The 13,189-nt window shown below is 44.4% G+C and overlaps 2 protein-coding genes across 3 annotated transcripts; one reads left to right on the top strand and one right to left on the bottom strand.

The window, feature by feature from the left end:
- The first annotated feature begins 5,388 nt into the window (after positions 1 to 5,388).
- On the top strand, positions 5,389 to 9,498 carry LOC133928916 (NAC domain-containing protein 82-like). Of its 2 annotated transcripts, XM_062375443.1 has the most exons (6): positions 5,389 to 5,543; positions 6,347 to 7,073; positions 7,229 to 7,506; positions 7,876 to 8,376; positions 8,493 to 8,970; positions 9,047 to 9,498. In XM_062375443.1, the coding sequence occupies exons 2-5, from the start codon at positions 6,917 to 6,919 to the stop codon at positions 8,949 to 8,951; spliced, it is 1,395 nt and encodes a 464-aa protein (XP_062231427.1). In that variant the 5' UTR covers positions 5,389 to 5,543; positions 6,347 to 6,916; the 3' UTR covers positions 8,952 to 8,970; positions 9,047 to 9,498. The 2 variants fall into 2 exon arrangements, with proteins under 2 accessions (XP_062231427.1, XP_062231426.1); XM_062375442.1 differs by having other exon boundaries at positions 8,493 to 9,498.
- Positions 9,499 to 9,778: 280 nt separating this feature from the next.
- Positions 9,779 to 11,968, bottom strand: LOC133928917 (putative clathrin assembly protein At1g03050). Its single transcript, XM_062375444.1, has 2 exons — positions 11,004 to 11,968; positions 9,779 to 10,896 (listed from the first exon to the last, which is right to left on the bottom strand). Exons 1-2 carry the CDS (start codon positions 11,734 to 11,736, stop codon positions 9,779 to 9,781), a joined length of 1,851 nt encoding a protein of 616 aa, XP_062231428.1. The 5' UTR covers positions 11,737 to 11,968.
- Between the last annotated feature and the right edge of the window lie 1,221 nt (positions 11,969 to 13,189).

Here is a 13,189-nt window from a genome sequence, read left to right as displayed (position 1 = left end):
TTATTCTATAGAACCACATATGACTTGTAGACCATCTCACAAATTGCAAAGCTTTGTGCTTGAATGTAGACCTCCATCTTTAACTTCCAGAACTGAAAATCAACTCCATCAAAAACACAAGGCATTATAGAATACCTATCTAAAGTCATATTTCTAGTTATGATTAAGATCAATTAGAAAGAATTAAGACTCTTACCAATTGTAGGATCGAATATGCGTAAAATACGCAATCAAAAGGGGGTGAATGATTGTGGAAACTAAATTCAAAGATTAACTAGCCCAAATTGAAAATCGATTTAAACTCAGTATTCCACTCGAAATAGATTTACATGCTCTAGTAAAAATGATGTAGATAAAGATCCGTTGGTCCGATTGCCCTCAAGTTTGGATAGTAGAAACTAGATTCAAATAAGAAACTATTCCAATAAGAATCAAGCAAATCATATATATGGATCAAGAATTATGCCTAGTAGAAACAAACTATATCAATTATAATCAAGTAGATCAAAACATAGTCGAGTTTACCAAAAAACTACTCGAGATCAAATCAAAGCTACTCAAAATTTTCTCAGATCAAACGCTAGATATTCTAGCTAGGTTTTGGATGGATTAAACCAAGATGAAACTCTCTTAAAACATGAAATTAATCAAAAACCAAAACCAAGCAAGCAGAATATCTAGCATAATCAAACCCAACTACTGATAGCTTATCAAACCATCTATGCTATCCAAGCAATATCTTAGCAACTCATGAATATCATCCTAATGTCATTATGCTAAATCACTTTGCTTTGCTAATTTCATCATTCAAACTAATTTTGATCACATGATCTCACAATAGTTGATTAAACAGTCATCGCGCAAAGTTGGACCCCGTTCCTTCTTTCAAAAATACATTTAATCTCCTATTATTCATCTTCAATATCTAAACAACCAATATTTGTCTTTCATACATTCTGAAAATATATTCAACCTCAATTATTTGCTTTCCATAGCTAGATGTCTAATATTTGTCTTCTATACATTCACCGTCGGGTTTCTCTAGAGGATGTGTTAACTCCCGCACTTCGCCTATAGTGCTGGCTTTCTAGAGAGGGTGTGCTACCTCCCGCACTTCGCCTATAGCATCAGCTTTCTGGAGAGGGTGTGTCACCGCCTGCATATCGCCTCCACCACTGTCTACCATGGGGGTCGCCTCCGTCGCGTTATCTTTACACCAAGATACTATGTAAGAATTGTTTTTGTCTCCTCACAAATTGGTCACATCATTATTCTCCTCACAGCGTAGCCACGGATGGTCAACTCTGGATGATATGACCCCCTCCACCCCCATGTTTAGGTACTCATCATTCTCCTCCCTTCATAAATTATATGATCATGTTGTGAATTTCGTGTGTGCAATTCTCTCTTTTGTGATGCTATATTATTTTACTTCTTCGGCTTACTATATCCTGAATTGATTCCACATGTGTGAAACACGTGTGCAGTTACTAGTATATCCAAAGTTGATCATCCTTTCATTATATGTCTCACATGGACTAGCTTGTAACACAATTTTATATTAATTGTGTTACAAGCTAGTCCCTATAAGACATATAATCAAATGATGATCAATTTTGGATATATTATCAAAGGTTGATTAAATTTGGGACATATAATCAATTTTCCTGAGCAGGTGACGGGAACGGCTCATCTGGGGGACGTCAATGCTATACCACATGGTTCGACCAATTTTGCTGCACCCTTTCATACAACATCTACTCGGTTTATTCCTATAATCTGGACAAGCTGGTCCAATCCAACCAACCAAACAGCGAGGCATCCTCTGATCCAGGACCAATCAATCTGAGACGTCTTTCATACAACGAACCAAACTCAGTCTAAGGGGATTGGAGAAGGCGGCATAGGTGGTCAGGCAGAGAGGAAAGTGGGTACGCTCGGCACGACTAGGTTTTCAGTGAAACAACTAGCGGTGGGCATTTGGTTAGCGAGGTTATATTAGTTTCAGTTTTAAAAAATTGGAAACCGAAAAGTCAGAGAAAATATATAGACCGAATCTAATTAATTGTAATATTTTGGTTTGGTTATTTTGGCTTTTAGTTTTAAACTGAAAAATTAAACAGCTCATCAGAATCAACTAACTTGTTTTGTTACGCCTCAATTTCAAATAGTTTAACGATGTGAGAGGGCAAAGCCACACAAGCACAAAGCATCGCGATAAATATACATGCATGCAACATCAAAATTCAGAATAAGTTCAACATTGTAACTCAAATAACACACTTAAGAGATAGGAAATTCAACGACAATGATCATCACGATAAGTTCGGTTTATTAGGTTAATTGGGTTTTGAAACTAAAAACCGAATAATTAACCAAAAACCATAAAAAATAGTTAATTCGATTTGGTTTTGATTTTCTTGTTCAATTTCCGGTTTTTTTCACACCCCTAGAAACAACGGTGCAGACTGAAGTTGAGTTTGAATGCATGATTATCTCCCTCTCCCCCAAATTACTGTAAAATTTGAATTGTTTTACTTAAAATTATTGCCTTATTATGTGCCAAGAACAGTAGAGCACCTTGAATTTAGGCAATAACTAGACAGAGATACTACTGCAGAACACCCGATACCGGTTCAACAGTAATCGACACTGAAGACGTATCAGTACCGGTTCTTAAACTCCCGCACGCGAACAACAACTAAGAAGCAAAGAACCGACACTGATAGCGGTATCAGTGCTGATTCTAGCCACAAACCGGCACTGATACTAGTCACAAACCGTCACTGATGATTGCCACTATCACAGCTCATCTTAAAAAATACATAACTTTCTCACACGAAGTCGGATGGAAAATAACTTTATATAAAAATTATAGCTCTTGATGAGATCTATAACTTTATAGTTGAATTTTTTTTAATTTGAGGTCATATAAATGCCTAAATAATTATAATAAAGTTACAACAGTGATCGATGACAGCCCACATTAAAAAATTCATAACTTTTTCACACGAAGTCGGATGAGGAAAAACTTCATATGAAAATTGTAGCTCTCGACGAGATCTACAACTCTGTAGTTGATCACCTTTTCATTTAAAGTCATTTAGATATCCAAATAGCTATTCAAACGTTTGGTCAGAAAATATAAAAAGATTTATTGTGCTGCTATACTCACGAACGGATGATAGCTGAGATGGTTAGAGGTGTCACGCGCGTGCATAGGCTATGAGGTCTTGAGTTTGAGTCTTGGTTGCTGCATATGAGTGAATATCGCGTGACTTGAACATGTTGGACGGACGTAGTCGGGTGGGCAGCCTCTGGTCAAGTGCCACTGGTCGCGAATTTTTTTAAGCTTTTTTTGGTTAAAAAACGTTGAATCAAGACCGAGACTATCAGTGTCGGTTGAAGCCACCATCCGACACTGATAGTGATTTTCAATGCTGGTTACATACTCGACACTGATAGTAAGTGACTATCAGTGCCAAGTAATCAATATTGATTCAAAATCTATCACTGATGACAATTTTGAACCGATACTGATGAGGATTTTTTTTATAATGAGACACTACTTGCGTCTACAAACTCCGGCCGAGAAATTTTACCGGCAGGAACATTTTCAAAAATTCTAAAAAATCTAGATGTAGTAAGACATAAATCATTTGAGCTGTGACAGAGCTTCACCGAAATCTAAGAGGGGGAAAATTCAATGAAATATGTACAAAGCCTTTGTTTAAAGAGCTAATATATGCATCTATTCAAAGAAATATCAATAAACCATCACGTGTTTCCAAATGCATACAGGCCACGATCCAGGCTCTAGTAGCTCCGCCACTGCATCTGGGATATATGAAATTCACAAACAGTTGAAAAACTATAGTGGACACTTAAATTAATCATTTATCACAAACTTTTTCCTTGTGTGATTTGCAATTAAGATTGAGTTTAATATTGGAACTTTTGGGGGTTATACCATCTAGTCAATAGCCTCATCTGCTCCCATATATAACTTCATTAATTATATTTTCTTTTCAAAAATTGCACAAGGTTTCCAGCAATTTACACGACATAACTAACATAATGTTCATTCAGTTGTTTCTAAAAGGAATTATTGATTTTTAGGCCGTGGATGTAGATCCCAGGTGAGTACCCATTTCTACACACCACATATGTAGTTCCTAGATTCTAATCTGGTGGAAATATGTTCCCCATTGCGCTGCCACCTTCCCCACTTCCATGCTCATCTTTGTCATAGAATTTTAAAAACACTTGCATATTTTTATCATCTTTATGTGATATTGTCATATTGACAATAAGGGTTGTCGTCACTAGACTATGACGCCACATCTTCCCCTCTACTACCTTATGTACTTATAAAATAATTTGTGCCATAGTAGTACTACTATAACTTTTGACCACTGATACCACGTAACAAAATATGTCCAAAAGTTGCTTTTAAAATATGTCCAAAGACTATTGAACAAATGCCACATAACAAAAGTGGCTTTCAACAAAGGTTTGCACATACTTCCTCGTATAGCCATTCTAGCTTACATGCTATTATTATAGGTCTTTGGTGGAAAATTTTACATCCCCCACCTCGGACGCCCTTCCCTTTTCAAATTTACATTTGCACGTTTTATCTTCATTTGAAAATACAAACCAGAGCAAAATGCATAAGTCATATAGCAATAACCAACGAATAGATACTTTAAGTGAGGAAAGATATATTGACAATAAAATTTGATCATTGTGTAAGATCATAAAATAATGTCAATTTGAGACCGCATGTAATACTTGTGTTTAAAAAGCATGCTAAGAAACAGAGATTGGTGACCATATGCATAGCTCACCTGTCACCAAAATACAATGTACAACTCGAACTCCAATTTCAAAAAAGAACAAGGGGCTGTTCGGAGGATCATAGGCATATTTTAGCAAATGAAAATTAGATAAGCTTGTATCTAGGTCAACATTTAAGTAATAGACACAGTAATAGTGTGCCACAATATCATAGCAACTTGATAGCTATAAACACATATCATTGTCGGAACATGTGTATCTAAATGTGACCAATTTAATCACCATAAATGTTTAACGTGACAAAGTACGCTAATTGTTCATATAGGCTTCAAAATGAGACCGCAATGAACTAGCGAAGGAGGATCGTATATTTAATCCCCTAATTTTCAAATTTGCTTTAGCCCCTCGCGATAAAGGGTGGAAACGTAAAATGCCAGATACCGCGGCTTGCACTATGCGAGGTGGAAATTTGGCAACCTCGGTCGCGTATTGCGTGGAGAGGAAGTTTCACAGTAGTCGCACGACGCGGCGGGGCTGGTAGGAAAAAGAATAAAATAATAAAACTCGGTGGGCCCACGCGCCAGCGTATCGGCCCAGCTCCGCACCCCTGGGCCTATTAAAGAGCCCTTCCACAGCCGCGCGATCCGCCCATCCCCACACAAACACCACCTCATCTTCGTTTGACCAGACGGCGGCGCTCAACTCCTCCTCCCCATCGGCCTCCTGGCTTCCTCGTCCTCCACGTAAGCCTCCGATCTCCCTCGCCTCGTCGTATATTGCGCGGATCTGGGCCGATTAGGTCGGTATTTGCGTCGATCCGGGGTTTGATTTGGGAGCGGATTCTCGTTGGGGTTTTGAGAGGTTTAGGAGTGGATTCTCGTTGGGGTTTAAGAGGTTTGGGAGCGGGTGCCTCAATTTCGTTGTCGGGGTTGACGGATTGTGGATCGGATTTATTTCATCGTCGATAGATCGAAGTTTGCGGTTGGGGGTTGCAGATTAGGGTTGCGTTTGATCGATTTGGTCGCCGATTTGGGTATGCGTTATCGGTCGACTTGGATCTTGTAGGTCTTGATACAGTTTAGGATTTGGATGATCAGGGCGTTGGTATGTGCAGCGTTGATTTGGTACCGGACACTTGTATTGTTGGTGATTGCGGTTTGGGTATGAATTAGGGGTTTGGTTTGATCGTTGACTTCTGTGGTTTACCAAAATTTCGTCAATTTCCATCCCAAAGGTACGGTGTATGATTGTACAAGACTACAGGATCGCATGCGTACATATATTAATGTTATGATCTCATCCTCTACTCGTGTTACGCTCGTGTGGCTGGCTTAAGTTGTAGAATTGGTCGTCTGCTGGCAGTTTTTATTTGATCCAAATATGTGCTACTGTACTGTCTAGGTCTGATGGAAGGTGTTAAGCATGTCACTGCATCTGCTCTTGATAAAACATGTTTTTTTTTCTTTAAGTGACGAGTCAGCATTTTTTTTTCCTATTCCATATATGATTCTTCTGAGTATTCACCTTCCATGATATTTTCATGCAGGATTTTGATCCACATCACTCATGTCTGCTGAAGTAGCCGAGGGACACCCTTATTTCCTCTCGTGCTACTTCTGGTTCATATACTGCATAAAATTCCGAGATTTCACTTGATACAAGTCACAAGTGGATCACCTGGAGTTTTGTGCCAATACTTCCTACCATGTGAATCAGTTGTAGCTGGTGATATTGGCAAGACTCAGGTTCTCATCTGAGTTCAGAAACATCCGTTGGTCGAGTGTTTGGTCTCCTGCTTCCCTGAGTCTTGCCAAGCGAAGCTTCTCATCAATTGTGTTCTCAGATCTCTTTCTGTGACTCGATCAACAACTCCTTTGGTCCTGTCAAGCTCTTAATCCTCCCTTCAGAAGGCTTGTCTTGACGTTGAAACATCCTGCTCTCTGCTCACACTGCAGTCTTCTGAAGTCCTCCCTTGTTGCACTCTGTGCTCAAACTTCTGATAACGGCTCTCTCCCGCTCCTCTTGGTTGATTGCTCCTGGATACTTGTGATCTCCTTGAAGTTTCTGCTTTTTTTCTTGAAATCTCTCTATTGTCCTGTCGACATACATTAGGGTGATGGCGCAAACTAGCCTGCCTCCTGGTTTTCGTTTCCACCCAACTGACGTTGAGCTTGTTTCCTACTACTTGAAAAGGAAGATCATGGGAAAGAAACTTCTTGTGGAAGCTATATCAGAGGTTGAGTTGTACAAGTTCGCTCCCTGGGATCTCCCTGGTAATTCCTATTCAATGATGTTTTTAACTTTCTATACTCAGTATCTGTTGCTCAAACAAGTAGATTTTTCCAAGTAATGAGACTGGCAGAAGGCTATTGACTATTTGATGTATAAGTTTGCTCTTATTTCTGTGCGCTGATCTTTTTATGTGTAGACAAATCCTGTCTTAGAAGCAAAGATCTTGAATGGTTCTTCTTTTGTCCTCGTGATAAGAAATACCCCAATGGGTCTAGGACAAATCGCGCCACACCAAATGGTTACTGGAAGACGAGTGGAAAAGATAGAACAATTATGCTGAACTCTCGCAATGTTGGGAATAAGAAAACATTGATTTTTCATGAAGGCAAGGCACCTAAAGGTGACAGAACTGATTGGGTGATGTATGAATACAAAATGGAAGATGAAGATTTGGTTTCTGCAGGTTTTTCAAAGGTAATGCTATTTGCCTTTAATGCTTTCTATTTTCAATTATTCTCTTACAAACAATTTTGTTATATAATACTTGTTGAAATGCTGTGTGTTACTATGTGATTGCTCCTGTGCTCATTAGTTCGATAGATGACACTTGATGAGTCATACTTTATGTGGGAAGTCATGCAGTACCAGTTCAGTGAATCATTTTTATGTTCAATATATGTTAAACAGTTGCGTGAATGTCTTTTGAAATAAGTCTGAATCTGGCAGAGAAGAATGTTTGAATGATGCACAAAAGGACCATTGATATAAATGCAATATATTTGAGCTAATATTAATATGATTTATCCATTATATATCCACTGTGATTGTTTTGTTGGCATTCAGGATGCTTATGTGCTCTGCAAAATTTTCAAGAAAAGCGGCCTTGGTCCGAGGATTGGAGAGCAATATGGGGCTCCATTTAATGAAGATGAATGGGACATTTCAGATACTCAAACTTCTATATTTCCTTTGATGCCCTCTTCAGAAGTAGTGAACCCTATGGAGGACCTACATGTTCAGCATGCTGTCCCTGCTGGTGTTGTTGGGGAACCACATCTACAGCATTCATCTGCTGCTTGTGCTGGGGATGATTCATCATTTTATCTTGTCACTTCTACTTGTGTTGAGGACTTCACATTTGGCTCTGCTACTGTTGGCTCTGCTATCCAAGATCTACCTGCTCAGCATGCTGTTAAATCTTCTGGAGGTGGGGTGGTTTCTGGTAACAACATTTCCAATGAGGTCAATGATATGTACAATACTTGCGATGTTGATGGATTTTTACTGGAGGAATTGTCTAGGTTTCTGAATGATTCTCCTCTTCATGACAGCCCTGTTGGAGAGGTAGATCAACTAGAGTTCATTCATTTACTAGTTTCCTTGACAACTCATCTTTTAATAGCTCTGCTCTAGAAATTTGTACTGGATGTGTTTTTTACTAATTAGCTGTCACTTTGCAGAATTCTGTTCTCCCTCCAATGTCTGAAGTCGAGGCTCGCGCTTTTGAAGTGAATACTTACGACCTCTACAATGAATTGTCAGGGCTTGCTGGGTTAGGAGACGTGTCAAACAACTTTGCTAGCAATGTGGGTACCACGGAGTGCACTATCCTGCCTGCTGACAGAGAGCTTTCTACTGATGATTATATAGAACTGAATGATCTCCTTGCTCCTGATGCAAGCTTCCCCAGTGAATTTCCCGCGCAAAACAATCAATTTTTGCAGTATCCCCTTGCCCAATTCACATACAATGGACGGCATGATGATGTCGCTGCTCTGTCAGCTGCTTTTGAACCAACTAGCTCGCTTCCAACAATGCCTGGCATTTATGATGTTTTTCCTCCTGCCAATAATGTCAGCTTCGCAACAGACCAGGCAACAAACTTCTTGGACCCACCCATGCAATACCCATTGTCGTGATTGGCCTGCAAAATCAATGGTAAAAGTTAGTTGTTATCCTTTTGTTTCTTTGCTTCCATGGAACTTTGTTTGAGCTGAAGTGTTGCAACATCCAGTTCTCCGATGCTGGTACATCGCTTCATCCATCCGGGACGGCATGACACAGAAAGATGCCTTTTGTGCTCATGAAATAGTCTGCTGTTCTTTTGAACCAAGCCAAACTTTAGGCTGGTATCTCCCTAGCAAGAAAAGTGCTGGATCAAATTGCTTGCACTGAACCAAGCCAAACTTGGCTGGTATCTCCCTAGCATGAAAAGTGCTGGATCAAATTGCATGCACTGCATGCTCCCAACTGATTGCCTGGTTGAGCTGATTGCCAAGCTCGGCTCGCTGCTGAGGTTAAATTAGTAATTGGCTTGTAAATATGATCTTATGTTATTTGTGTATTCGGTACGCTGGTTGCCATCCATTCAAGTTACTTCTGCCAAACTAGTGTGTATTGAGTATTGACAATATGCGAACCATTATTATTATATATTGTGATATGGAATGCCTGGTACTTTTAATATCTGTTGAGTTTATTGACGCGTGGATTGCTGCAAGCTCTCTGCGCTCGCAAGCTTTTCAGAGTATTTATACTGCTTTAAGTGCAGGCTAGCACAGCCAGATTACATTTTGATAAGGATCGTGGTAGATGATGATTTTGCATCGTAGGATGGATGATTTTGCAATTTCATTCCACTTTAAACCTTTCGAATATGTGATGGAAATTTTAACTATCTGATACTCTCAACCTTTTTCTCGAACGCAACATTAAGTGAGTAGAACAACATTTGCAACCCACTAAACTAAGAAGTCCGATGATACCCTGCGTAATTGTAGCCTCCGTGGCCATGAGGCAGGAGCAGCTGCTGCTGGTGAGGCCGCTGCTCTAGCATAGCCAAGGCCCCCTGCCCTTGCATGCCATTCTTGCCATATTGTTGCCACACCATCTGCTCCTTTGTCAGAAGCTGCTGCTTCGTCTGCATGTCTGACATCTGAACATACGTAGGCGGTGGCACCAACGACGACGCTGCGAAAGGGTCAGCCCCTGCTTCGGCATTGCTGGCTCCCCGAGGTGCCGGCAACGCGAGCATCGGTGCCCCAGGTGGCCGCATTGCCACGCTGCTCGCGCTACCGGAGAACGTCTGCGTGTTCGCCACCGTCGCATGGCTGTACATCCCGTCGAGCACCATCATGTTCAGGCCGCCCCCGAGCTCGGCGCGCTGGTTCGAGAGAGCGCTCGCCGACTGGACCAAAGCCGTCTCCCAGTCCGCCGACGAGTGGTCGAACGCGTCTCCTCTCGGCGCTGAGCCGGCTGGGTTGCCGTCGAACAGCGCAAGCGCCAGCTGCTGTCCGTGCTCCTCGCCGGACATGGCGTTCGCCTTCAAGTTCAAGAAGTCTGTCTCCTCCTCGGCCGGTTCGGCGGCGATGAGCAGAGCGTCTGGCTCAGCTTGCACCGTCTTGACGGCATTGTCCTCCTCTTGCGCCGCAGCCGGCGGCTCCTCGGGCGCCGGAAGGGCCTTGGTGGCGTTCATATCGAACTCTTCGACGAGGGGAGCCTCTGGGATTTCTGGCTCAGGCGACGGAGGTGGCAGCCCCTGGTGCGACTCCGCGGCGCGCCTGTCGCGGATGAATTCGTCCATGAGCTCCAGCTTCTTCTGCGTGATGACTTCCACCTCCGGGACGTCGGACTGGCGGCAGACGCAGGCGGCCTTGCACCACGAGTAGAACGCCTCGAGCTCGTCCATCTCCTTGGCGAGGCCGCAGAAGAGGCCGTGCACGCGCTCGCAGTCCGCGGTCTCCATCTCGGGGAACTGCTCGATGAGCGCTCCCATCACCTCTGTGAGCTCGCAGTACAACTGCACGCTCTCCTTCACCAAGGGGTACAGCGACACTGCCACCACCCGGTTCGCCTTGGCCGTGCCTGCGCGAGAAGCCGACGGTGAGTCTGGTCTCATACACCCATGTCAATGCACGGACGGCATCGACATGATCCATTGATGCAGAGACAAAATGTGTGCAAGTACTCACCTATGGGGCGGCAAGCGATGAACCGGTCGAGGAGGTGCTGTAGCTGGTTGGCCTTGGTGAGGAGCTGCTCCAGCGTCATCTCGCTCGTCGGCGTGTCCCTCGTCACAAGCGCCACCGCCTTGTTGGCATCGGCGTCCGCTGCATCGTCGTGTCTCCCGCTGTAGCCATCGTCATTGGTGAATCGGTTCCCGGGGGACATGTACAGCTCGTCACGGAGCGGCCTGCCCCAGCGCGCGGCGCCCGAGCAGCCCTGCCTCGCCTGCATCCGGTACTCGAGGCGGTCGTCGAGGTATGCGGCGTAGGTGCGGACGAAAGCGGAGAAGTCCCATGCGTCGGCGCGGGACCGGTCGCAGAAGTCGGACATGTTGAGCATGCGCGTGCCGCGGCGCGTGGCGTAGAACACCTCCTGCTCGAACGCGGGTTCGCCGTCGGCGAGGAGGCGGTGCACAATGACCAGCGTCTTGAGCGCGACCGCCCAGCTCCGGGTGCGGCCCAGGCGGCGCGACAGCGAGGACACGCAGGCGCCGACGTAGCCGCGGGAGTAGCAGGTGAGCGCGATGACCTCCCGGATGTGGCGCTCATCGGCCGGGAAGCTCTCGCTGTGCCTGGTGGCCTTGAGGATGGCCACGTCGAGCTCCGACGCCGCGGAGCTGCCGCTGCCGATCTTGGCCAGCCCGATGCTCGTCTGGTCCTTCACCGCGCCCAGCGCCTGGCGGAGCTTGCTCGGCGCCATCGTTCGTACGTCCGGCCGGCGGGACGTGCGCAAGAATCAGGATTAGTTGGTCGCTCGCAATTCTTTCGCTTGGTTGGGTCGTCGCCACGCGCAAATTAGGAGCGGGGAGTACGGTGCTGGGTGTTTGAGGCGAAGGGGTAGCTGATGAAAATGGGCGCGACGGACGTGGGTGGCAGCGAAGAGTCCGAGGAAGGAGGAGGCATTGGGCGGTGCTGAGAGGCTTTGGCCTTCGACACGGTGGATGCATGGTTGACCTTTTTCTATCTCTTTTGAATTCTGCACCATTGGGTCAACGGAAGCCCAATAGAGTTTGCTCCAAAGAGAAAATGGGCTTCTTTTAGTGGGCTTTTTATCTGGGCTTAATTCTGCCTACATTACATGCTTTTGAGTTTTAATGGTTGACACTTTGATAGCTTCCATGGGCCTCAATTAGAAGTTAAGAACATGAACCGTAGCTGCGTGCCGCGTGGCATAAGACGCAAGAAAACACGAGCCAGCTTCTTCAATTTGATTCGAGTAACAAGTGAGGCCATCGCCGCTGATCAATCCCGTAACCTTCCTAATCCAGTGAGCTGTATACACCTAAACATCTGGCAGTAAGCAATCACCGAATGGAGCAGCGCTCGCAGCTCTTACGCTTCTGTCTCTTGCAGAATCCAGCACCGCGCGCATACGTAGCGTAACACCTGTGTAGCAGACGCACACTTCTTCTTCTTCTTCTTCACTTGGAAACTCTTAGCAACGCATGAAAGCGAGACATTGCACTGCAGATTGAGTTTCCAAGTCGCATTGCTACTTGGAGTACTTGGAGTTAATTAGTCTTTAGCTTCACTTGCGAACTCGGCAATCGCTGTCGTCAGTGCGTGAGCGTCCAAGGTTGCAAGAGAGACGGCACGAACCGATCGAGGCATCGCTGTCGTGAGATGGAAACGCTGGCTGTGGCAATCTGCAGCTTACCACGCGCGCTCGATTCGTTGGCCGTTCGGTAGCCTCTCTAACCTTCCACATCCGTTGTTGTCGTTCCTAAGAGTTTTCTAATCCAGTGACGCGGCTAACAGGAAGTTGTGGAGCACCAGAGACGGGGGATAATGCACCAGAGACATGCAAGCATTGTACATGCATGACCAGGGTTAGAGACCTTTCCTGCATGTCAGTGTCAGACTCCAATCAAGTTGAGACCCTTGTGCAATGCCGATGAACCAGTGGGTCGATTCGCTAGCCCTTCGAATCAGGGCGCATTTATGTGTCTTGCTCAGCAGTTAAGCATGCATGCAGGTTCATCGCCATGAAGGGGAGGGAACCAACATTAGCTTTGGAAAAAATTCTTTCGGTCAGAGACCTAGCTAGCTATATCCCTGTACGAGCTTCGTTTTCCACTGATTCATGCACTGATGCATACAAGAGTGTTCTATCAAATTAAAGGGGGCATATAGTTCGAAGTAGCAATGCAGTT

Source organism: Phragmites australis, chromosome 9 (genome assembly GCF_958298935.1).
Source record: "Phragmites australis chromosome 9, lpPhrAust1.1, whole genome shotgun sequence".
Classification (NCBI taxonomy): Eukaryota; Viridiplantae; Streptophyta; class Magnoliopsida; order Poales; family Poaceae; genus Phragmites; species Phragmites australis.
This window is presented reverse-complemented; position numbering and strand designations above follow the sequence as displayed.

Coding starts and splice junctions, on each gene's coding strand:
- LOC133928916 (XM_062375443.1), top strand. CDS start 6,917: ATGGCGCAAACTAGCCTGCCTCCTGGTTTTCGTTTCCACCCAACTGAC. Junction 7,507..7,875: donor TTTCTGCAGGTTTTTCAAAG/GTAATGCTATTT, acceptor GTTGGCATTCAG/GATGCTTATGTGCTCTGCAA. Junction 8,377..8,492: donor ATGACAGCCCTGTTGGAGAG/GTAGATCAACTA, acceptor GTCACTTTGCAG/AATTCTGTTCTCCCTCCAAT.
- LOC133928917 (XM_062375444.1), bottom strand. CDS start 11,736: ATGGCGCCGAGCAAGCTCCGCCAGGCGCTGGGCGCGGTGAAGGACCAG. Junction 10,897..11,003: donor CATCGCTTGCCGCCCCATAG/GTGAGTACTTGC, acceptor CTTCTCGCGCAG/GCACGGCCAAGGCGAACCGG.